Source organism: Hylaeus volcanicus, chromosome 6 (assembly GCF_026283585.1).
Source record: "Hylaeus volcanicus isolate JK05 chromosome 6, UHH_iyHylVolc1.0_haploid, whole genome shotgun sequence".
In the NCBI taxonomy this organism is placed as follows: domain Eukaryota; kingdom Metazoa; phylum Arthropoda; class Insecta; order Hymenoptera; family Colletidae; genus Hylaeus; species Hylaeus volcanicus.
This window is the reverse complement of record NC_071981.1, coordinates 5,335,142-5,358,637: the sequence shown is the minus strand read 5'-3', so window position 1 is coordinate 5,358,637 and position 23,496 is coordinate 5,335,142. Positions and strand designations below refer to the sequence as shown.

The 23,496-nt window shown below is 38.8% G+C and overlaps 4 protein-coding genes and 1 long non-coding RNA gene across 11 annotated transcripts in view; 2 read left to right on the top strand and 3 right to left on the bottom strand.

Moving 5' to 3' along the window:
- The window catches only part of LOC128877886 (neprilysin-1-like), an 8,774-nt gene extending 3,494 nt beyond the window's left edge, over positions 1-5,280 (bottom strand). The window contains exons 1-7 of one of the 5 annotated variants that reach the window (XM_054125518.1): positions 5,127-5,280; positions 4,916-5,064; positions 3,349-4,236; positions 2,374-3,227; positions 1,946-2,183; positions 989-1,027; positions 99-344 (exon numbers count right to left, since the gene is read on the bottom strand). In XM_054125518.1, the coding sequence (XP_053981493.1) occupies positions 99-344; positions 989-1,027; positions 1,946-2,183; positions 2,374-2,487 (637 nt within the window). In that variant the 5' untranslated portion in view covers positions 2,488-3,227; positions 3,349-4,236; positions 4,916-5,064; positions 5,127-5,280. Of the gene's footprint in view, positions 1-98; positions 345-988; positions 1,028-1,945; positions 2,184-2,373; positions 4,237-4,915; positions 5,065-5,126 lie in introns of all 5 variants that reach the window. The other 4 variants (XM_054125520.1, XM_054125522.1, XM_054125521.1 and 1 more) reach the window with 4 other exon arrangements.
- Positions 1-22,643, top strand: part of LOC128877891 (pupal cuticle protein-like) — a 27,634-nt gene extending 4,991 nt beyond the window's left edge. The window contains exons 2-4 of the mRNA XM_054125528.1: positions 21,345-21,571; positions 21,761-22,018; positions 22,192-22,643. Coding sequence (XP_053981503.1) covers positions 21,347-21,571; positions 21,761-22,018; positions 22,192-22,362 — 654 coding nt within the window. The 5' untranslated portion in view covers positions 21,345-21,346 and the 3' untranslated portion in view covers positions 22,363-22,643. The remainder of the gene's footprint in view (positions 1-21,344; positions 21,572-21,760; positions 22,019-22,191) is intronic.
- LOC128877895 (uncharacterized) lies at positions 12,021-13,792 on the bottom strand. 2 transcript variants are annotated; one of them, XR_008457318.1, is made up of 4 exons: positions 13,482-13,792; positions 12,793-13,376; positions 12,480-12,714; positions 12,021-12,422 (listed from the first exon to the last, which is right to left on the bottom strand). It is a non-coding gene; the product is annotated as an uncharacterized LOC128877895 (long non-coding RNA). The 2 variants fall into 2 exon arrangements; XR_008457317.1 differs by having other exon boundaries at positions 12,480-13,376.
- On the top strand, positions 13,959-16,266 carry LOC128877887 (MYG1 exonuclease-like). Of its 2 annotated transcripts, XM_054125524.1 has the most exons (7): positions 13,959-14,066; positions 14,169-14,313; positions 14,528-14,623; positions 14,739-14,972; positions 15,041-15,242; positions 15,642-15,814; positions 15,896-16,262. In XM_054125524.1, the coding sequence occupies exons 2-7, from the start codon at positions 14,201-14,203 to the stop codon at positions 16,065-16,067; spliced, it is 990 nt and encodes a 329-aa protein (XP_053981499.1). In that variant the 5' UTR covers positions 13,959-14,066; positions 14,169-14,200; the 3' UTR covers positions 16,068-16,262. The 2 variants fall into 2 exon arrangements, with proteins under 2 accessions (XP_053981499.1, XP_053981498.1); XM_054125523.1 differs by lacking the exon at positions 13,959-14,066 and having other exon boundaries at positions 14,108-14,313; positions 15,896-16,266.
- LOC128877893 (cuticle protein 18.7-like) lies at positions 16,430-18,019 on the bottom strand. The gene is made up of 3 exons (XM_054125530.1): positions 17,657-18,019; positions 16,829-17,155; positions 16,430-16,754 (listed from the first exon to the last, which is right to left on the bottom strand). The coding sequence occupies exons 1-3, from the start codon at positions 17,666-17,668 to the stop codon at positions 16,557-16,559; spliced, it is 537 nt and encodes a 178-aa protein (XP_053981505.1). The 5' UTR covers positions 17,669-18,019; the 3' UTR covers positions 16,430-16,556.
- Positions 22,644-23,496: the final 853 nt, after the last annotated feature.

The window sequence follows — 23,496 nt, the reverse complement described above, 5'->3', positions numbered from 1 at the left end:
AGATGGATAGATGGATAGATGGATAGATGGATAGATGGATAGATGGAGAGAGAGAGAGAGAGCGCATGCGTTTGAAATAGGATTTTCGTTGTACCCACGGATGTCCATGCACGATTTGTAGAACATCTTCGCCTTCAACGTGGCGTCGTTGTCGTCGGCGTTCGGTGGTTCCTCGAGGACGCGTTTCAGAATCACTTGCAACTGGTCGGCCAAAACTTCGAATGTATTGATGGAACTTTTGTCCTCTGGTATCACGTGCTGTCGGTTCCAGGCACCACAAGCGTATTGAAAGAAATCCACGCATGGTGCAGCGGTTTGGTCCATCGCTGATAACAGACTCGCCGCTGAAATCATTTTCGCAACAGGAAATTAAAGTTTTCAACTTTCCAAACTTGTATTAACGGAAAATTCAACAGCCACGATTTCAACGTTCGTTTCGATTGTCACATAAATTCGAGAGAAACGAAAATCGAATTGCGATAGCGGCTCTCCGGTGCCCGTTCCCTCGTTTCCGTACAACAAGCAATTCCATCAACAGAAGTTAATCCGATTACGCTCGCGTGTGCACACCATGCGTTTATCACGAGATAAATGCAATTCCGACCGACCACCGATCAGTTTTCGCTGATCCGATTACGTTTCTCCTTCGACTGTCTCGCGAATATTCGACGAGCCGATATCCGTTAATCTTGGTCTTTTACTTTATACAGACCGCGAGTCGATAGTTGAGCGTTCGACCACGATTCGTACAGGACATCCGCGATCAAAGTAGACAAACGTTATGCGTTAAACGTTCTTCTTCTTTCTCGTTTGCCAAACATTTTTCTCGAGTAATTGAATTTGTCGCGGTGACGTATCGTTACATTTTCTAATAAACATACAACCTATCATTTAAATTCTTTATTTTATCTATCCCTTTGTCTCGGTTTAAAAACTATACCAACAGCAAGTCAGTAAGATTTACATTGTTAGTAAAGTCTGGGATTACCTGTTACGACACATTCCTCCGTCATGCAAACGTTAGGACCTGAAAGAAGAAAACACAAAATCGTACAGATAGTAAATATCGTTAACACCGTAAGGATCGCTAATAAATTCTGTACGAATGCAAGAAAAGTAAGGAGGGAATTGTTAAACGTCCAGAAAATGAACGCGCATGAGACCGAAAACCGATTTTCTTTAGCAACAATGCCAATTCCTAGCATTTGTTTGTAACACCTGTACAAACAAAGGTATATCATCATCGTTTTTGTCTCCATCTGTACAAAAGGGCGTTTCGTATATCCTTCTGCTTAAAAAGATACGTAAACGAATCGCATTTACATCACCGAAGAGCGATACTACTTGCTTTTGTTCGAGCAGAATTGGTCCGATGTATCGCTCGTTTCGCTCCTTTTACTTTTTATGCTCTTTCTTGTTGTATTTTTCAACGTTTAGAGCATTTATTTTCAACATCTAAAAGCATTACATTATAAAAATATTAACCAAAATTTGTGTCCCGAGCGATATATCGGTAGTGCGACAGCTATGAGATAACGGGTCGACGCAGCCTTTTCGGGTGAAACTTGATAGCCTCGATTCGATTCTATCGATTCGACCAATCGATATCTGTTCGCCCGACACGACCATCGTGCGGTGTTGGACGTCGAAAGCCCGCTCTTTCTCTTTTCTTTCCAGCTTTCGATCTCTCCTTATTCCGCGTTTCGATCACTTTAAAATCAATGCGTTCCACTGACTACTTTTACAACCTGGTACATATAACGCCAATAGTTCTAAATAGGTAGATACTTGTATGTTTGGACGCTAATGCTTAGCTTTGTATCGGTGTCTATCCTCCAACACCTAATTTCGCAATAGTACCGTTTGGCTAACGCTCGTCCACCCCGTTTAATTAAACCTGAATCATCCGATCTGAGCGTGGTAATTTATAGCTAATTCAACTTACGTGGCTTTTGTACGCACTCGCGACTCGTGTTCAGCGCCAGCAGCAAAAGAATGAAAAGACAAGTGGCGAAGAGAGTGACAGCGAGCACACCCAGCAATTGCTGTCTGTTGGTCGTCCCTGTTCGTCTACGCGTGATCGACGTGGTGGTCGCGGCCCTTGTTGTTATTCCACCTATCGGCCTATTTCCAGAGTGGTGGAGAACCGTGGTCGTCGTGTTTCCACAGGGACCGTAGCTCACCTGCAACCAGCACGGAAATCTTTACCAAAACAAACAAATCCAACGAGGAGGAGTTTCTTCAGCCTACACAGAAAAATACATGGATTATTCCGCGTAATAAAGTAATACTTGGAATATGTTATGGTCGCCTAATTCGGGAAGATGGTTTCAAAATGAAGGAGGAACGTGTTACTCTTACTTTTACCCTTACCTCGATAGGATTGGATGCAGGTAATGCTTCCTCCTGAACGGATCCAGGCAAAACTTGGTTCTGCTCGATGATAACGGCCGCCCTGAGATATCCGTTGTTGCCCTCGGACTTCATTCTCGATCTCCCGAGTCGACGCTGACGCTGACGCTGACGCCGACTGGATCAACTGGATCAACTGGATCAACTGGAGCAGCAGCAGCAGCAGCAGCGGTACCAGAAACCTCCACTCAAGATTCTCAATTCACAAACTGTGTCAACGACCGTTGCATTGTAACGTTGACATCGCGTCTGTTTTTTCGATCGGACAGCAGGACACGCAATCCAGTTAGCCCGCTCAACGATCGATCGATCCTAGCCGAAAAAAATGTTCCCTAGTCTCACTCGCGAGTTACCAGTCAAGAGTCTCAAGATCAAGATCGACGGTCGACTTTCATCCGTAATGGTCCGTGGAGTTTTTTTAGCCAAGCTATGATTTTCGACAATTCCACGGAAGCACTTGGACTTGTCGTTTCTCCCGTTTCTTCTCCGTTTATCTCATCTACCAGGTGGATTTTAATTCGCCGACGAAACAGGCGATTCGAATTCGAGCCATCCAACTCGTGTCGCGTTGACGAAGAAATACCGACCAAAGAAGATGCCACGATGATTAGCAAACTTTTTGTTCCGAAAGGATCTGTGACCGCCGTGCTACTGACGAGTATCACCGCACGGACACCTCGCCGCAGCCTCGCACCACCTCGCAGTGTCCCTTCCCCCTCCACTTCTGTTTTCCTCACCCTCGGGCGACCCTCGATTTTGTTTATAACCAGAACCAGACTGCCAGCAGGGTTCGGATTACAGATAAACCGCCGCGTCTGTTGTTATTTCGAACGAACCGACCAAGCTTTTTACTACGTGTATTTATGCTATTTATTCATTCTGCAGTTCTGCATAACACGACCAAAAACAAACAAAAATTAGCATCCTGCTATTTACCTGAGCTGACACGATTCGATGACCGGAAATTTGGCTACGTCGACATCGTCGCGTTTACTTGTTCAACGAATTCACCCTCCTCGACGTTCCAACCCCCTTTCCTGGCCATCGTCCGGGACATTTTCTCCTTGCCGATTATCTCCAGCTTCTACGGGAAACGATGTTTCACTTCCGAATCGATATAGGTGTACTGCGAAAAATCACCAACGTACGCGATAATACCGATCAAGTTTTACTCAATTTCATAAATCGAACCCTTCTATTTCTCGTCCTGTACCTACCACTTTTATTATTTTATTCTTACTCAATTTCTCATCCGTTATTTGTATTATTAGTACAAGTTTATACTTTACTTTATCTTTGTCAAACTTTCGGGACGATTAAACACGTCTATAGTCGTTGACATGTTACATTATTTGGTGGTAATGGTTTTGCGTTATAGACTAGATGAGTTTAGTCTATGTTTATTTACGCTAGCAAGCTTGCATTGTTCCAATCACCTACCGATTTAAACTAAGTAGGTGGAAAGTTGAAAATATTTTGCGCGAGGTTTTATTATCGATCCATGTCTCGGTTTTTCTATTAATATCTCTATTTTATAGTATATCAATTCACATAATGTAGCGTCAAGTTATTTTAATAGCTGCTCACGTTCGGTTCCATTGCATTTTCCACGGTACGACCAATAATTACCTAATTACTACTCGCAATATTTTCAAACACATATTCTTTAAATTTCAAACTAACGCTCCGACTGGCTAATAAGCTCGCTCGAGTGTTAAACCCTTTCAACCTAGTATCGCCACGAGAATCTCCATGTGAAACCCCATTCCCTTTGCTTGCCGTATTTACTACACACAGTCTGCGAAGAACGTGTTCACTCGTTATCTATAAAAAGAAACAAATAATTTAGTGAGGATAAATTGGCTACTTTTTCCTCAACTTGATGGTGTATCGTCAATTTTAAGTGTAAATCAATTATACCCAATTGTATACACATGTGTACAGCAAATTTATTCCTAAAGAGGACCTGAATTCGTATTTAGGACATTTATATGTACATCCGGAAATGTAACTCGTGTTATATTCAGAAAATAAATTTTCTTCCTCGTTTGAATATGGCTGATCGAAACAAATATTAATTCTTACAAGTATTCAACGAAACATTAACTTGGATAAACATTTTTCACCCAATACACGCAACACACTCTAAACTGACAACAGTTCCACCACTTTGAAACTAAAGGGGCGTCGAATATTAACAGAGTTTAGTTTAAACACACTTGTTTACTCAAGGTGCATGCAACAAGCGGTTTATCAGAGACACGATGTTATCGGTGAATATTTGCGATCCACTTTACTGGTACAAAACAACAAGAGGGTGCGGTTTAAATCGACGCGACCGACGCGACGCCGACGCCGACGCCGACGTTGCACTTTTTCATTGCTCCTTGAAATTCAGAAGAATTTTCTTTGCGGCAAGACGCGCAATTCTTTTGCTATTCGAATTCATTATAATTATTTACTATTTCAAAATAAAGTGTATTTGTTGTATGTAGGTACATACCCGTTTATGTTTGTCAACACGATTGCATTTAAACGGCTAAACGGATTTCAATGAAATTATACATATATCGAGCTTAACGTTATATTCTCCTCTCAAGATTCGAGCAGATGATTTAAGAGATCCACCCGAAAGATAGATATTCCAAACATCTGTAAAGTTTCAACGAACTGAAAAGTTATTCAACAAGTAATCACTTTTTTATATTTCTTACCACTAAAACTGTTTCCATATCCTTTTCCATTCAACGTAAAATTCTACGTTGCTGTTGCTGCTGCGGCTATGACTGCGTTTTACGAAGCTGTTGCTGCGCTACAAGTCGATATCAAGCATGCGCCGTCATTGTGAATTCACGTCATCGCCGTATATTGAAAAGCCACGCATGAAACTTGATAACTTTCTACCTAATTGTTATGAATACAATAACATATTAACCGTACAAAAATAAAACTACTCGAGTTCATTACACGCACCAAACATCTCTCATTTTCTATAATCTCACTTCGTAATTTATTATAATAGCAACGAGAGTGAATCTTTCATCTTTGAGCTTGAATTCTTTTTTTCCAAAACCAAATTTCTTCTAACATCGACCCACGCGATAAGGACTTTTTTTACTGTAAAAATACGTAGGTATAGGTAAGTTGGTCGTAGCGATTTGAGGTTGAACGAGTAGGAGGGTGAAAATGTATGCAAGCATTCAAGTGAAACGAAATCGAGCACATTTCTCGGTACAACGGTACAACGGTACAACGAGGAGAGGGAATGGAATTTGCAATTTTTTCTTTAATCATTCAACAGACTGGGGTGTAACAGCGTTTCGGGAGAATGCGCGTTGCATTAATTAAAAGGCACAAAAGACGGTCGAACGACGATATTAAAATGCGAGAAGGGAATTCTGCACATGTGACTGGTATGTATGACACAATAATGATAATTATCAACTTCGTAATAATCGTTGTTACTATTCAAAGAGCATACACCGCCTTTGTTATGAAACGTGCAGTTTCAATTATTTTCGCTATGAAAATTCACTCCAACTAACAGGAACTTTAGTGGTATACCAAGTGGTGAAATGATAAGTATAATGTTAAATTTCTTTATTCGTATGAAAGGGATAAAAAAAGAATGAAACAAAGATGCAAAGATGCAAAGAGTCAACTAGAGTGTAGCTATAGTGCTGTTATGGACTTTGGTTGAAATAAATATTTTAAGTCGCTCAACCACATTGATACATTATTGGTCATCCGTGAAATAATTTTGAAAATATTCCTTATGTATTAACTATATATTGGGTTTAATTTTGACAGACGAAAATTTGAAACGATGAGTATGTTTCGTTATCTGTTTGAAAATTCATTATATAAATATACGATATGTGTCGAGTATTGTTATTGCATTATCTCGTTTGATTATTCGATCGTAACGAAGAATTTTGTTGTAATCATTTTTCATATTAGGCGGTACAGAATATGCGCGGACATTCAGCCAATCATATTCAAGCAGAATTCTAGCTACACCCCACCCCTCGATACGATATTATACCGTGCCACCCCCCTCGTTTAAATATCTCTCCTCTCACCTAAAATAGAAATAAAGAATAAACTATACTCGCGCTTCGCCTTTATTGGTCTCTTCTCTATATATATATATTTTCGAGTGAATAGTTCAGCTTCAGAGTTCAAGATCAGTTCGGGCCCGTTTACGGAGCCCCGTGCTTTACAAACATCTAACGATTGCTTCTCCTTTCATCCTACGATCCAACCGTCGTCCTCTAGCTAGATCACTGTTGTAACATGCGAAGATTTCCGACTCGAGTGCCGTCTGCCGTACAGTGAGCAAGTTTTGATAGTTTTCATTCGGTCCGTGGCAAGCGACACGAGCCATCTCGTAAGTAATGCGATTTTGACTCACCAGACATTTTCACTTTCCGACTGATATTCTTATAACGAACAAAAAATGTTTTGAAATTTTTTTTCGAAAACTCTCTTATAGTTCTATCATTTTTCGCATTATTTAGTATAAATATTCGTTATTCGTACCAATTAAAAGATTCACTAAATGAATCTCACAGGGAATTAAATACTACGTAAAAAAAGTTAAATGAATTTTTCCCCTGTTTTCGCTCATAAAGGATTTTCGTTCGCGATACACGTAGGATTTTCCAATATCCGAATTGCAATAAACCGTTCACATTTTCGATAGACGCTTTAACTTACGTCTTACGTTATGGGCACCGATACTTACTTGACAACTACAACTTATTGTATTAATTGTTATAGGAAACAATTTATTAAAATTGAATGAAATTTATTTTCTTATCATTTTCGTATATAATAATTGACATAATTAATAATTAGTTCACATCTGTGTTGTTTTTTCCTTTCTTTCTATATTTATTAAACATCTATACAAGACAAAAGTATCAATAAATATGTACATATAAAGGTGTGTTAAAAGTTATTAAATTTCATTATATCTGTTCGTGTTAGTTTATTTATTATTGTATATTTTGCCTATTATACGTAAAGTATGTATACTCTTAAATTATTTTGTAATGTCATTTGTATAAATTATGTTCAGTTATCAGATAATCAGTTTGACAATAATTTTTTCGATGTATTATACATATATGTATGTATCTACAGGGTGTTCCGCCTTAATGATACAGCGCTCTAACTCCAAAACTATCGGCCGAATGGAAAATTTCAAATATGGTAATTGCATGGTAAAGTGGGGCTCATATTTCAGCGAGAAGGGATTTTTGTTAAGTTTGTTATATAATGAGATATAATGGTCAAGTTTCGTTTTTCAAATGGAACTATATATTTTTTTTTTATATGCGATAGTACTTCTCGAGACGAATTCATTAAGCTTTAAGCATTTACCCGATTTTTATTAGTTTTCAAGCTATAACGGTTCAAAATTTTCCTAATTTTCAAGGAAAAATCTTGGTTCGGTCCCATTGATGCAGTAAGCACCATGAGGTTCTTGAAATCGATACGGAGGGCCTCGCTTGCGATTCCAGGCCCAACGAAGGAAAACGGGAAAAGTATTGACCGCTACTGATGCACTACTTGTAGCGTCGAGAATTTTCTAGGTAGGTAATACTTTTCCTGTTTTCGTTCCTTCGCCCTGAAATCCCAAACGAGACCCTCCGTATCGATTTCAAGAACCTCATGGTGCTTACTGCATCAATGGGACCGAACCAAGATTTTTCCTTGAAAATTAGAAAAATTTTGAACCATTATAGCTTGAAAACTAATGAAAATCAATCGTCTTGAAAAATACTATCCCATGGTATCAAAAAAAAGATATAGTTCCATTTGAAAAACAAAACTTGACCATCATATCTCGTTATATAACAAACTTAACAAAAATCCCTTCTCGCTGAAACATGAGCTCCACTTTACCATGCAATTTCCATATTTGAAATTTTCCATTCAGCCAATAGTTTTGGAGTTGGAACGCTGTATCACTAACCTGGGACATCCTGTATATGTATAGTATATACAATATGTGATACAAAAGTGAATAAACAGTATGATAGGATGAAGCGATAGGGCTCATCAAGTCAAGGTCTAGTTTTTTACTTTATACCAATGGGCACACAACCGACCACACGCACTCACACAGCATTATGAATGACAGTTCTTTCTTACACCGTGGTTACGGTACCCCGCAAAAAGGCCCGCGTAATTTAGTACCAACAATGTACAAGCGGAGCGCTCAAGTAGAAAATCTCCAATTCTTCACAACTTGCATACCACGAAACTACCAAAGAATATTATTCTATAGAGCGGAAATATCATAAGCTGAGATTCCTTACTCCACCGCAGGCGGCGCTGCAGTCGGAAATCTTCGCATCTTACAACACTGATTATCCATGTCGCATGACTTTGAAAAGTTTATCGATAAGAATTGATAATAAACACAAAGTAAAATCGAGGCTAACCGATCGTTCTTATAGTGGCGAATAACAATTAAACAATTCTCGGGCTACAATTTTCGATCGATTTCTACAACGAGAAGATGGCGCCATCTCGTTAACGTTGGTTTAGCTGCAAGCTGTAAGGCTGCAACACAGTGCTGAGTGCATTGCATTGCATGGTCCGTGGTAGTGGCGTAGTGGCATACAGTGGCATAAGGCTGCGCAGGAGCTAAACTAGCGCCACCAATGAAGAGCAACGGAAAATAGGTGAACTACTACATAGTTTTTCCCGTTTTTCAGGCACAATAATGAAAAAAACATATAATAATTATGCATTTCGTAATCAGGGAAAGTAAATCTATCGTCTCGTCAAGCGTTTTTTGGAAAAAATTGAAAAATAAAAATTTCTTGTCCTTGAACGTATTTTTAGCAAGTTTCAAAAACGAAATTGCAAAATGTGTAACTGTCCCCCGCAACAGTATTTTATAAGGAACAGTTTAAAATAAAAATCAGCCGGAAAGGTCGCTTCCTCGCCTCATAAAATTACAATGGTGTTGTCGTTATGAAATCGAGAAGACTGATGCGCTTGCACAATGGCTTGAGTTTCACGCTCTCCACCACAGCACACCACAGCGCTGGTGTCGTCTCTCCTGCTGCTGGTGTGCCGATAATCTAAAAATGCCTTTCAGCATGGTTCAGTACCGTACTAAAAGTATGAAGCGCCTGAGCTTATATATTTTACTTTTGCATATGTATATATATTCAATATTATATTGTTAAGAAACGTCATGTATATGTTAAGGTTGTTATATTGCATTGCAATTAATTGATACAGAATAGTCTGTTACGATAATTTCAAAGTAGTAAATAATAAACAACTGATATGATATTTGTAATAGGGTACGAACATAATAAAGTACTAATTGTTATTTGTGGAATGTAATGATAGTATGCAATGTAAAAATTATTGTATAATAAAAAAGGTAAAACGTTTATGAACATTATTTTTGAATATACGTAATTACATAAGAGAAAGCACACTAACAAAGGGAAGCCACGGATGTTGCAATCGCTTTTGCAACGACACCCTATGGGGATCGTAGTACGCATGTAGTACTGCAAAACCATTTTGGCTTTTTTCAGAATGGGTGTTTGTTTTCGATATACAATAAAAGCATCTAGCAAGGTTCGTTGAATGGATTGGTAGAGTATTAGGTTGTAACGCTGCTTGACCCCGGGTACGAATACCTATTGGTGTATTCTTTTTTTATTTCAATTTTCTATCAGAAATATACTTTTTGGATATCATGTACTATATACTGCATATTTTAAGGTTAAAATTAATTTTTTAACGTAACATATCATGCCGGAATACCAACTTGCTGTAGGTGAGTAAGTCTTTACAACGATTTTTATGTTTGGTCGTAAGTTTATTTCGTTTTATCGTGACAGTCACATGAAGGAAGGTTTGAAAGTTTGAAAATGGATAGTGATTCTTTGCGTGCAAGTTGTTTTGAAGAAATAGTTATCGATAGCAGAGAATCCAAGCGTAAAGAGGACAGAATGTGTGTAATGTTTTCTCTTTCTCTGGCGTGTGTATTCTCCGGAATACTATTGTTAGTTGTACATGTATACGTTCCATTCGTTCGATTTTACTAGTGTTAAAATGAGAAAGCATGTTATCTTCTATCAGTCTCCAAAGTATAACACCCGTGCTCGAGCGATCACTTTATAGTTTGCCGCTACACCGAACCCCCTGTTTTGTCTACGGGTTCCTCCTCGTCACGCTCGAGAACGGTCAAGCCGAATATACCATAACTATTTCGAAATAAGCAACTCGCCGGTCCCGATCGAGTTACTTATTTCGAGACATTGCTGTACTTGTTTCTATTTGTATAATGAATTTTAATATATTTATCTCTATTCTACATAGATATGTTTGATACGCATCATGGCTATCAAAAAATCGAGTACATTTCATTAACGTAAATCAAGCGGTATTCCCAGTAGAATTTGTGGGGTAACTGGTGGAATGATTACGACTCAGTAATAACAAAAGGTTGATCTTTATTCGGCAGACGCGTTTCCCGCGGTCTGCCCTCGCCCTCGGGAGATTCTCTACCGAACTAACTTACGAACTAGCCATTCGTTCTCCCAAGCATAGCCACGAAAACCTTTCTCACTTCAATTCACGCATCTCTTTCATTCTGTTTAAACAAATGCATTCACCCTTAGTAACATTCGAACCAACCGAAGAAACATTCTCATGACATTCGAACCTATAACCTAAACAGTTACTCATCACAGTCGCGCAGCACGCACCTTGGTTCATCGGTCCAGACATACCACTTACAAAATCTAAACACAAGGGCGACGATGCGGCGCCAGCTCATCGTCGTCACAAATTAAATAAACAATTTTGCAGTTGTGAATCTAAAGCATTCATTCGATGTACATGGTGATTAAAAATTTTGTTTCCACTGCTTTTTCGAAAATTATCCCTCAAGTTCATGTACATCATAATGGAAATCGTTTGTTTTAAAAAATATATCCGAACATTAGTTATAAATAAGTCATATTTAACGAATGTATTTTTAAAAGAAAGTAAAAAAAAAGAACAGTGTAAGAATGTTTTCAACGGGACTCGAACTCGCGACAGAGGAATTATTTATGCTGATGCTTTACTGACCACACCGAATTCGCTATTGACAGAATCGCTTATAATTCACCAAGTAAGCAGCAATAATAACTTCAATGTTGAATATCTCGTAAACTATAAATCGTCTGCCCCCAAAACTAAATATCAATCGCTTCAGTTTTCCACTATGCAAAGGCTCATCAAAAAATTAGTGTCATATCTGGGCCCGTTCTCTTGTCAGTCTCTCTTTCTTCTTCATCAAACTGTCTCTTTCTACTTCGTCGACGCCTTCAAACTTTGGACCGATTCGAAGCTGATCGAAACATTTGGTTACACATACAATATATGTAGGTATAATAACCAGCCGAGGTGTCGATTCTAAGTTTACATGCAGCTCCAGCCGAGCGCGAACATAGAAAGAGACAGAGAGAGGAAAGCGAAAGAGAGAGGAGAGGCGAGGAGAGGAGAGAGAGAGAGAGAGATCCAAGGCACGAAGCTAGGAACCAAAACATATCGGCGGGCGCGAGACAATACTAATGTAACGATAAAACTTTCTTATTTATTAATTTTTTTAAATCTAACTTTTTCCAATGTATTTATAAGATTTTTATGATTACAATGAGACCAAACACGATATACATACAGCGAAACAGGAAAGTATTCGGCTATTTGTTTGTATTTTATATTTCATATTACCTCTTGTAGCAAAATTTTTTTTTTTTTTTATAAATTATACAAGATGTTCGGCAACCGAACAAAGTATAAAATAAGAATAAAAAAAATACACAGCAGCTTGGGATTGGACTAACGATATCTTATGTACGATACTGATCATAAGCCTCTCATTTATGCTTTTACAAAGCGAGCACAAAAGATGTCACCTCGTCAACAGCGTCATTTGGATTTTATAGCACAATTTTCTACGGATATCGCTCATGTTTCTGGAAATAATAATATTATAGCAGATGCTTTTTCTCGATGGGAAGAAATTCATTTACCTGTTCTTACGGATACCAAGGAATTAGCAGAAGAACAACAGAAGGATCAAGAGTTGCAAGATCTTCTGGAATCATCTTCTTCACTTCAACTTCAACAATTCCATATTGATGATTCTGACAATTTAATTTCTTTTCGATATTTCCACTGGTGTTGTTAGGCCATATGTTCCTGCTTCTTTACGTTCAAAGATTTTTAATCTTGTACATAATTTGTCTCATCCAGGCGTTAAAGCAACTAGTCAATTAATCAAAGAAAAATTTGTTTGGCCTCATATGAAACAGTATATTATTGATTGTATCAAGACTTGTTTACTTTGTCAACTTTCTAAAGTCAATAAGCACACAAAATGTAAGCCAACAATCTTTCCAATTCCAGATGAAAGATTTCATCACATTCATTTGGATTTAGTTGGTGCACTTCCTCCATCTGAGGGCTTTCGTTATATCTTAACAATGATTGATAGATATTCACGTTGGCTGGAAGCAATTCACTTAAAGAAAGCAACTGCGGATTCTGTTGCTACTGAGTTCTATCGAAATTGAATTTGTCTTTTTGGAACTCCTAAAGTGGTTACTACTGATCAGGGAAGTCAATTTGAAGCATCATTTTTCAAGGCTTTGACAAATTTAGTTGGTTGCAAGAAGACACGATCAACTGCTTACCACCCACAATCTAATGGAATCCTGGAACGTTGGCATCGTTCTTTAAAAACAGCTTTAATGTGTCATGGAAATAAGAATTGGATCAATGTACTTCCAACAGTTCTTCTTAGATTACGAACAGCTTTGAAAGAAGATTTGAAAGCATCGCCTGCAGAATTAGTTTATGGAACAACTTTAAGAATTCCTGGAGAATTTCTTCACAATGATTTGGATGCTTTTCCTCCGCAGATTTTTCTAGAAAAGTTTAGAGAACATATGAAGAAACTTCGTCCTGTTTCTACTTCTCATCATATTAAACCTCATGTTTTTATTAATCAAGATTTATTTAATTGTTCTCACGTTTTTGTTAGGGAAGATGCTGTTAGACGTCCTCTTGAGCCACCTTATCGAGGTCCCTTTCCAGTTATTTCAAGATCTGAAGATTCAAGTTTTTATAGCTGTTAACTCGATGTTATTCATTTGATTGTCTTTTGTGAAACATAATTTAATTTTGTTTGTCTTTCAAATATTTTAACACACTTTCTGTCAATCCATTAAGCAAGAGAGATCATTTAAAATAAATACCAGAAATTGTTATTCAATCAAAACTTTTATTTAGTCTACATTATAATATAATATGGGTAAACCTTCCCCATACTTTTTTAGTTGGTGGCGCCATCTTATAAAAACCAACGAAACTATATTCGCTACAAACTTGGGCGATTTGCCACCGATAGCGCCACTATTTGATAAATGGGCCTCATCTAGCGGAGACAGTGCGAACTAGCTTGGCTACAGACTTGGGCGTTTTGCCACCGATGGTGCCATTAGTATTTAAAACAATATATATAGTAATAGTTCCTGTGTTAATGGGGCACGTGTATCAATAGGTCGTGGAGGAACGTAAATAAATCATCGACATATCGTGAGATCGTGGACTTTTTGGTGAGAATACATTTAATTATTAATACGTTTGATGTTCCACTATGCTGAGGAGAATTTACGGAACAATTTCAACGCATCAATCAAACCTAATTGTTCTACCAGGGTTTCTAACCTCTACACGGAATTTTCTTACAATGACTAAACTTGTGAAAATCGGAACGCACGATGGTTGCTTTCACTGCGATGAAGCACTAGCCTATTTTCTGTTGAAAATCTTACCTCAATACAAACATGCAATCGTTGTTAGGTAAGGTTTTATGTGATTACTAGACAGTGGCAGTACCATTGGTATGTTAGGTTTATATTTTTGGAGCAGAGTTTGTAGTGCTTTTGTAGGTTACCCATGATATAATTGATATACAATCCCTGTTACAAGAGTGCAATAAATTCAAACATTGCTCAAGCTGATAGAATATAAAGGAGTTTAGTAATCTTTCTAATCCATTGAAATTTATTTGTAGAACGCGTGATCCAACTATTTTGGATACTTGTGATATAGTAATTGATGTGGGTGGAGAATATAATCCTTCCAAGCATCGTTATGATCACCATATGAGGTATATTTAAACAACAACTAGAAGATTTTTTATACAGCAAACTTGAGGAATTTAAATGAAGTATTTACTCTATTTCTGTAACCTAAATATATTCAGATAAATTCGATTATTTTAGAGATTTTAAAGAGTCTTTGAGTACAGTTATTAAGAAACCAGGTTACGATTCTCAAATAAAATTGAGTAGCGCCGGATTAATTTACTGTCACTTTGGTCATGAAATCATTAAGCAACTAGCTCCAGAAGCTAGCGAAATTGACGTCGAAAAAATATTTAAAAAAATTTATGACACGTTCATTAAAGAAATCGATGGTATAGATAACGGAATTCCGATGTACGACGGCGAACCCGCGTAAGTTATCGATACGCATTAAGTTTTTCATAACAGATCCAATCTGACTCATATCGATTCGATTTTAGGTATCGTATCGTAACCGATTTATCTGCCCGCGTACAATTTCTGAATCCTACATGGAATAGCGAAAACAGCGACATTGACGAACAATTTTTAAAAGCGGTCGAATTAACTGGCGAAGAATTTAAGCAACATATAAATTATGCGAAAAATGTATGGTTACCAGCTAGGTCTATTGTAGAGGAATCTATTAATAAACGCTTCGAGGTAAACAAATCCTCGATGTATCTATCGCTTTAATTTGCAATTAATAATACCAAAATGTCCAATCAACGTGCTTCTTTGTGGCATTTACACTGATTTGAATATAATGACATAATGCTCCAATAGAGTGCAAGCATTACAATAACATACCTATTGTTAGGTATGTAAAAATGTATCATAGGCGGTTCTTTGGCATAGCATCATGCAAGAGTAATTTTATTTAATTTTTTAAGCGCAGAATATTTTACGATACGAAACTATTGGAAATAATTTTACAAAGAATCACGTGACTGCACAGACCACACAAAGGACAAAAATGCTTGTTTAGTTTAAGTATAGTTTCGTAATTTTAGTATTACACATGCAAAGTGAAATGAAGTGTATAGCGATAAACGCTTACAGGTTGATCCGAGCGGAGAAATTATTGAATTGACGCAAAGGGTTCCATGGTCTGAGCACCTGTTTGCGATAGAAAAAGAAATGAATCTGGAACCGAAATTGAAGTATCTGATTTTTAAAGACGATACATATAGAATCCGAGGTGTTCCTGTTGCACATGGTAGTTTCGTTTGCAGGTACACACAGCCTTCACAATTTGTTCGAATAATCTTTCTGCAGAATCTTTCAAATTGTTAATAAGCGTTACTGTTTTATAGAATATTTTTACCAGAAGCTTGGGCAGGTCTGAGAGATGAGGAACTCGAACGTACTTGTGGAATTGAAGGGGCCATTTTTGTTCATTCGATTCGATTTATCGGCGGACATAAGACGAGAGAAGGTGCGTTGATGATGGCGCGTAAAGCCATTGAAATAGGAAAATCCACTTAACGGAGAATCTAGTTAGGAGCAATTGTATCACTGAATTTTTACTATTTTTTGTCGACTAGTATAATATTATTTATACCTCGTCATTTATTCCACGTCGAATTACAATTTTCTGCTAGGACGCATTTAATACTACGAATACCATTTACAGTATTCTATAATGAATATTTTTTAGTAAAAAATTGTCAGTGTGCGGAAATAAAATGAGCATATTTATTAAGGAATGAGTTCAGAGGGAATAATGATTTATTATCAAAGTTCTAAATGGCACATTTATCCTGTCCCTTCTTCCAATCAGTAGTTGTACATGAATTACATTAATCACATTTTATTACAGCATTTTCGAACAAATGATTAAACTACGACGTTTTTCTTCTATTACCTTGCTTCAGTTATTCACACAATCAACAATATAATCGTGAATAATGACAAGTTGTAATATAATGTATTATTACATCTCGAAGGTTTTTCAGCAATTTTAGCAACCTGTCTTCAAAGTTTTCCAGCAGGTTTAGCAGCTTGTTGAGCGTGCGCTGCAAAATGCGCTGCTTTTGCTTCCGCGACCTCTGGAGTATCTATTACTCTACCATCGGGACCGAGAGGAGCACCGTATCCATATTTGTAGGCATAGGGAATGGAGGAGTACGCCAGAGCACCATATGGATACATTCCTAATTTTTTTGCTGCTTCCTACGACAAAAAAGAAGCAACCCTACTAATTAATAAAATGTCGAATGGCAAAAAGATTAGTTCTCCGTAATTACCAGAGCGTGAGCGGCAAGATGAGCAGCCTTCGCATCCGCAACCTCAGGTGTATCGATGACTCGGCCATCGGCGCCAATGGGTGCGCCATAGGTAATTGGAGACCCATAAATGCGGGTCAGGATTGGCACGTGTGCATATCCGAGCGTGTTTCTGGCAGCTTCGTATGCCTGCGTGGCGAGATGCGTTGCTTTCGCTTGTGCTACCTCTGGTGTATCCGAAACTCGTCCGTCGTAGGCCAGGGGAATCCCAAGATAGCTGTAGGACACCACTGGCGCCAGATATCCTGCTTCAGCCATCGCCAAACCGCAGAACACTGTGAAGATGACCTGTAACATGCGAGAATGGTTTCTTTATCTCGAATTGGATTACAGTTAAAGCATAGAAGAGTAACTTTAAGAGTTGTCGGCTTGATTCGATGCAGGAGAGGTATTGTAGAACTGCACAAGAATGGTGAGGAGAATGCCCACGTTGGAAAAGAAACGCGTGGTTTTAGTATGTCAATGACATTAAACGTTAATAAAATGACCATGGACCTCGTTTGCGATTACAAAATATTGATTTGCGTAGTTTTTTTTAGGAGGTAGATCTATGTTCGTCTAGAGGAAAGGCGTAGTATAATCGTAGTACAATGAACACGGACGGGTTCGATTAAAAATGATTTCTGTCCACCCCATAAAAAGAAAAAAAAAAACATGTGGAATTGAGTAACCTCCTCCTTTTCGAAGTTGGTTAAAAACAACCAAATTTGATGCAGTTTGAGTATCACACTTACAACATTCGATTAGTTAAATTAATGATAAAGTTAATGGTATAATTGAATTACTTACAAGGTATTTCATAGTTAATCGTGTCCTAAGAGCGCTGCTGGGTGATTAATCAGTACTCGCCCCCAAAGTATCAGCGATGATGTCGTACCCTGTCCAAGCACGGTTCTCCTTTTATATATGTGAATCTGGTAGGGAGTCGTCGACCCGTAGGAGGGGACCACACCCTGAAGCGACTGCTGCACCTGAGGTGCTGACATTGACATTACGTTCATGAGACCCTGTCGTTCCTCGTCACGGGACTCGTCTCTCAAAGGGACTCTCCTTTGTCGAGGTCAGGTGCATGACCGTCGGCGACTGGGCTTCCTCGTCGACCCTCTTTCACCACGATCCATGAAAAACCTGGACAATCCGAGAATGGTTCGAGACGGGCAAAAACCACCCTCGAAATGGACATTTGATTGCGGAAGGTCGTAGACAATGCCAGCAACTTTTTATTTCTTCATTTATCATACATTATGCATTCGATATTACCACATTGTCAATGTCATGATTTTTGTGGCATTTTCTAAATGATTTCCAGGACGGGAAACCCTGAAATTTCACATTACCATAGTCTTCCGATTGTTATAAAAATACTCAGTAATATTTCATTGAAATGAATCTGTTTCGTGCGTTATTTTATCAACGATTTTTTCAATGATTTATTGAAAGTCACATCATCCTTCTTTTTACAACAGAGTACTAAATCATCTTCTCCGCCAGTCTCGGCAATTCCACACTCGTGTAATTTAATTTATACTGTTTATCACGTTCTTCGACAAACCAACACCCCGAGAATGAAGAATAATTCCCTCAGCAATGTACTTAGTCACCACGTAATCACGTACTTAGCGACTCGTCGACGCGTTAGTTACTGCGATCGCGATATTAAAAAATACGCGAACGATCGGAAATTGTAATGTCGTTGCAAAGTAATATCTCAATCGTTCCACGAAAACGACCTCGACGGATTCCGAGAGATACCACGGATCCAGGGAAAGAACAGGACCGAAATGCTATTAAAGCGAACGAGCCACAGGGAGAAAAAGAGGAGAACGTTGGCACATTGATTCAGATGAAGGTCGCCCCGTTTCCTTGGAGTAATCACTAGCATCTGAATGATCGAAAGGGATCGTTTGTTCCACGTTTAACCTCAGTACACTTTAAAAAAACGAGTGATGGGAGACAAGACTCAATATTTATTACCTTCCCTTTCACAGAATGTGAGATATACGTCAGAAGAAACCTTGCAGTAAGTCACACAAGAGTCGCGGCGACGAGAGGTTCTTAAGAATTTCGGATACACCTATTCCTGAATAGAAAAAACGCAGCACTATTGCGCGAATCGCGTGAAACTCGGCGACAAACAATCCCATTTTGCACAACAAGGATCTCTCTAACGGAACACTGGAGACACCGATAAGCGTCACGCATGTACGCCTCTGACCACGCATGTAAGTTCTCCCTTTGCACGCAATCACGTTTCTCGATATTTTGAGTGATAGAATCCCAACCGATTACAAAACTCGGCAGTCGCTGGGCAAATCGGTGTTAAGTCGCGCAGAAAAACCTCACAGTTTTTACCGTTTCGCCAGAGATACCAACTGATTATCAACTCTTTTTTAAGTGATGAAATGCGTTTTACATTTTTCGTTTCAACATTCACGCGTAAAATAGTTTATTATTTTTCCACTGACATTTTCAATCAAAATTGCTATAAATACTTTGTAGAAACACTTCTACTCGGATAAGTAAAACGCGTCACGCGGCGGTTGGGTCGCGTGGGCGGCTAATAATCTTGAGATTGGGCGATAGGACGCCCAACGAAAGCCCTTTTCACGGAATTCCAAGTAATCTCGACACGTCCGACGGAACGTTGTCTTAAACGTTGGTTATCTCTGGCGCGGCCAACGTGGATGGTTAAAGACGGTTGTAAACGATCATCGAGCTGCTATTAATTGGCACCGTGTCTTTCGCTGCGTGGGCAGCAATGCCATTCTAGAGGATAGAAAAAGACACCGTTAAAAATAACAGGTCGTTAAGGAGATTTTAATGATTCCACGCTGATTGGAATAGCATGACGAAAGCAAAGAACGATGCTATTATGCTAATTACCGATGAAGATAACTTGGAATTTTACATTTCCTTTATTAAATCATCGATCATTCGGTTATGTCATTTTATTTATGTTGTTTTATCAACATCGAAGATGAACCCATATTGCTCCGAGATTCTTTCTAGATAAATTTCCCTCGCTAAGTGATTTTAGTCGCGACAACTTCCTCCTTCCTCGTTCGGGATCATTCTCGAATATTATGGGACGATTAGGTGTGTCGCTAATCCGGTAGGCACTGCCCCGGACGAGGCCAGGGACGGTTGTCGACAGGGAATGCCTATTGTATGTACCGGTCATCGACATTTACTCGATTATTTACAGTGTTGTGTAGCAGAGTAACGGATGTCATGAGATTTCTTTTGATCTTATTCCAAAGCCACCTAAGACAACGCTCCTTTACAGCTTCCTCCGAGCCCAGAAATCACCACGACGTTTGTACCAAGAGTTGTTCACCATTGGACATTTTTCTCAACCTTAAAATTTGAAGGAATAAATTGAAGTAACAAAAAACGCTATTGTTGTTTATTATATCCAGTTCGTGATGGTTGCGTCTGAATCATCATGAATTGATTACTTAAGCCGTTACCAGAAATTCCGTCACGGTTACTGAAATTTCACTGAATTCTTTAGTTTTGTGGCATTCATGCGTGAAATGTTCGATTTATCAAAATTACTCAACATTTCGACAATCGATTGCCACTTTTTTGCGATGAGAAATACTAAATCTTCTATAGGATTATAATTATAATTATTATATCACAGTATTGAGATCTGAAAAAATTAAAAATACTTCTGTTTTCGCGATGTACTGTATGGCATATATGTTTATTGGTGTATCCAGGCCTCGAATTGCACTGGGAAATTATTACGCCGTAATGAACTTGTCCCAATTAGGCGGTTGGTGCTCGTTAGAAATGATTGTTTAGGCGCAGGGTGTCATTGTTCGCGGCGTTTCGCAAAATGTAATTGCCTCCAAAGCTTATTAAGAACTCGGGCGTAGCAATACGTGACGGAATCTCTTGGAATTTGCATCGAAGACAGCGTTCGAGGATCATTGGAACCATTACCATATGCGAAGCGTGTGAAATAATGACTCGAATGATTTCTGTTTGATTGAAACTGGGTTGCAGCCCTTAAAGGGCTTTATATAATAGGATACACCGAAGGAAGGTTAAATTTAACGAATTGCGTGAATTTTGTATACGTTATGAATTACTAAAATTAATCAAAATAATAATAGATTTAAAAATTCAAATCTTTCATTATGTTATTTTCCAGCTGTGTGAAAATTCGCCTTGCAGAGATCAAGATTCGAACCTAATCAGCCTCAGTGTCAAAAGTTTCGATCGTTTTTTGCTCAATCTGAACAATCGTGCGATTACAATGGTCGCGTTTCCATCATTGACGCAACGCGATCATTTCGCCCAAGTCTGTTCGTCGTTTCTTTTACTATTTACCTGTCTCTCTTCCTCGGGATAGTAATATCGGTTTGCCTCCCTTCTTGATCGAGCTTCTCTCATTCTCTTTCTATGATATTTACCTATCCATCTATCTCCCTCTACTCTACCCCCTGATTTCTGCATTGCCAAATAGAAATGTCTCGGCCCCCACCTGTCTACCTGGTTGGTGCTTATTATGTGAAAATCAAGCGGAACGCGTGCGTGTGCGTGCAAATATTTCACGTACACCGATCTGCCGACTGCTTACCGTCGGCAAAGTGGGCGCTTGTATTGTTCCACGACTATATAAGGTGTACTCGGCCCATTCGACCAGCAGAAAACCATCAGCTCGTGGATCCTATAGCGAACATGAGATTCCTTGTGAGTAACGATACGGTTATTGTCGTGCATCTATTCGATTAGACACGTCTCTTCTCGTGGTGTACTTGGAGGGTTGAGGTTTTGTAGTTGACGTTATAGTTTTGTTTTTAGTTTCGTTGTAGTGATGTTACTTTTCGTGTCACTTATTGGAAGCTGTTCCTATCAGCATTTTCTCTTTCAACTTTCCAGCTTCTTCTCTCGTGCCTCGTCTTCTCGGCAACGGCCCGGCCAGGCTACGCGCCATATCCCGCTTATGGCGTGGCGTACCATGGCCCACCAGCCCCTTTGGCTCACGATGGAAGGGTGATAGACACCCCTGAAGTGGCCCACGCCAAGGCCGCGCACCTAGCTGCCCATGCTGCAGAGGCTGCCAAGGCTAGTCCTCTCGGCTATTCTGGTGATTACTCTGAAGATTATGGTGCATCCTACGGTGCCCCAGTGCCCCAGGTAGGTTTCCGCTTATACGATCCATAGAATTGTTAAATCTGAGCTAGTAAAATACACCGACAAGATTACTTGTTGAAGCTCAAGAAATCCCATACTACTACTTCCATACGAATTATGCCAAGTCAAAATATAATTTTAATGATTGTAGACGCTTGTTAATTTGTAATTTTTAGATGCAGAGCGCATACCATGGACCACCAGCCCCCTTGGCTTACGACGGACGAGTGCTCGACACCCCTGAAGTTGCTCACGCAAAGGCGGCGCACTTGGCCGCGCACGCCGAGCAGGTTTCGAAACTAGCTCACCTGTCCTACGCCGAGCCCTACCCGCAGCCTCATTGGTGACGACCAGGAGAGTAGATGGATCATTGGACGAGACCGACTCTAGCACCAGAAGCTATTGTCTCGATGATTGAATTGCAGTTCTAGAGTCGACGATCTTGTACCATGTATTTTAGGATGATTTTTGTTAATTCTCTTGGTTCTGAATCGGTTCTGTACTTGTGTAACATTGTGGAAGACGCGAGACTCGAGAAATTTATTTTATTAATAGTTATTATATAGTTATTGGATTACTGGGAACGGCGACGTGTTTGTTACGGTTTGATATTAAAGTGATTGCAATTATTTAACGACCTTTCGATGATTTTATTTATCCTTGACGAGTTCCTTCATTTCCTACATACTTTTATATGCTGTATAATGAATAATATTCTAGAATCACAAACGTTAAGTTTTATTAGTTTAGGCTCTGTAAAGTAGGAAACTATTATTGTTTATTCTTATGTCAGTCACACCTCTTGTGATACATTAGTGACAAATGCTCTGTCTTTTTCAAATGCTCTGTCCTTCTCAGTCGCCATTTTCACCCACCTATGTTGCCGTGCTGTCACGCGGTGACACAAGTGGTGCATTCAACTTTTTTTTTTTAAATAACAAACGTTGCGACAGTTATCCTGGTTCAAAGACCACCTCGTGCATTGTTCGCGTGCTGATCTGAACGGGACCGAGCTTGTCGCCAACGCTTCGATAACGAAACAGGAGTTGTCAGGAATGAGATTCTAGCACTGGTTGCTTGCTTTTCTTATACCTACTCGCCTCTCGATCGATACCTAAATATTCTAATACTAAAAATAGTCTTAGGGATCATTGCACTTTGATTTTTTTTATCTCGATCTTGACATGTGATTTTTCTATTTTTAAGTTCCTTTGTTTCAATAATCAAAAATTGTAATATTATGTATTCGTGAAATTTTATACGAATTTCCTTGCGTCAGCTGTTTTATTACGTTAGCGTAACATCGATTTATCGCTTGATTGATCACGACTGTTCGAGCATTATTCCATTGCATCAAGGTCGATGTCACGAATAACTTCTTGGATTAGTATTTCACGCTCCTGGAATGCATATATAAAATTTATTGTATTTTCAAGGAATGATGATAAAATCCATAAATAAAAGTACTACATATCCAATTT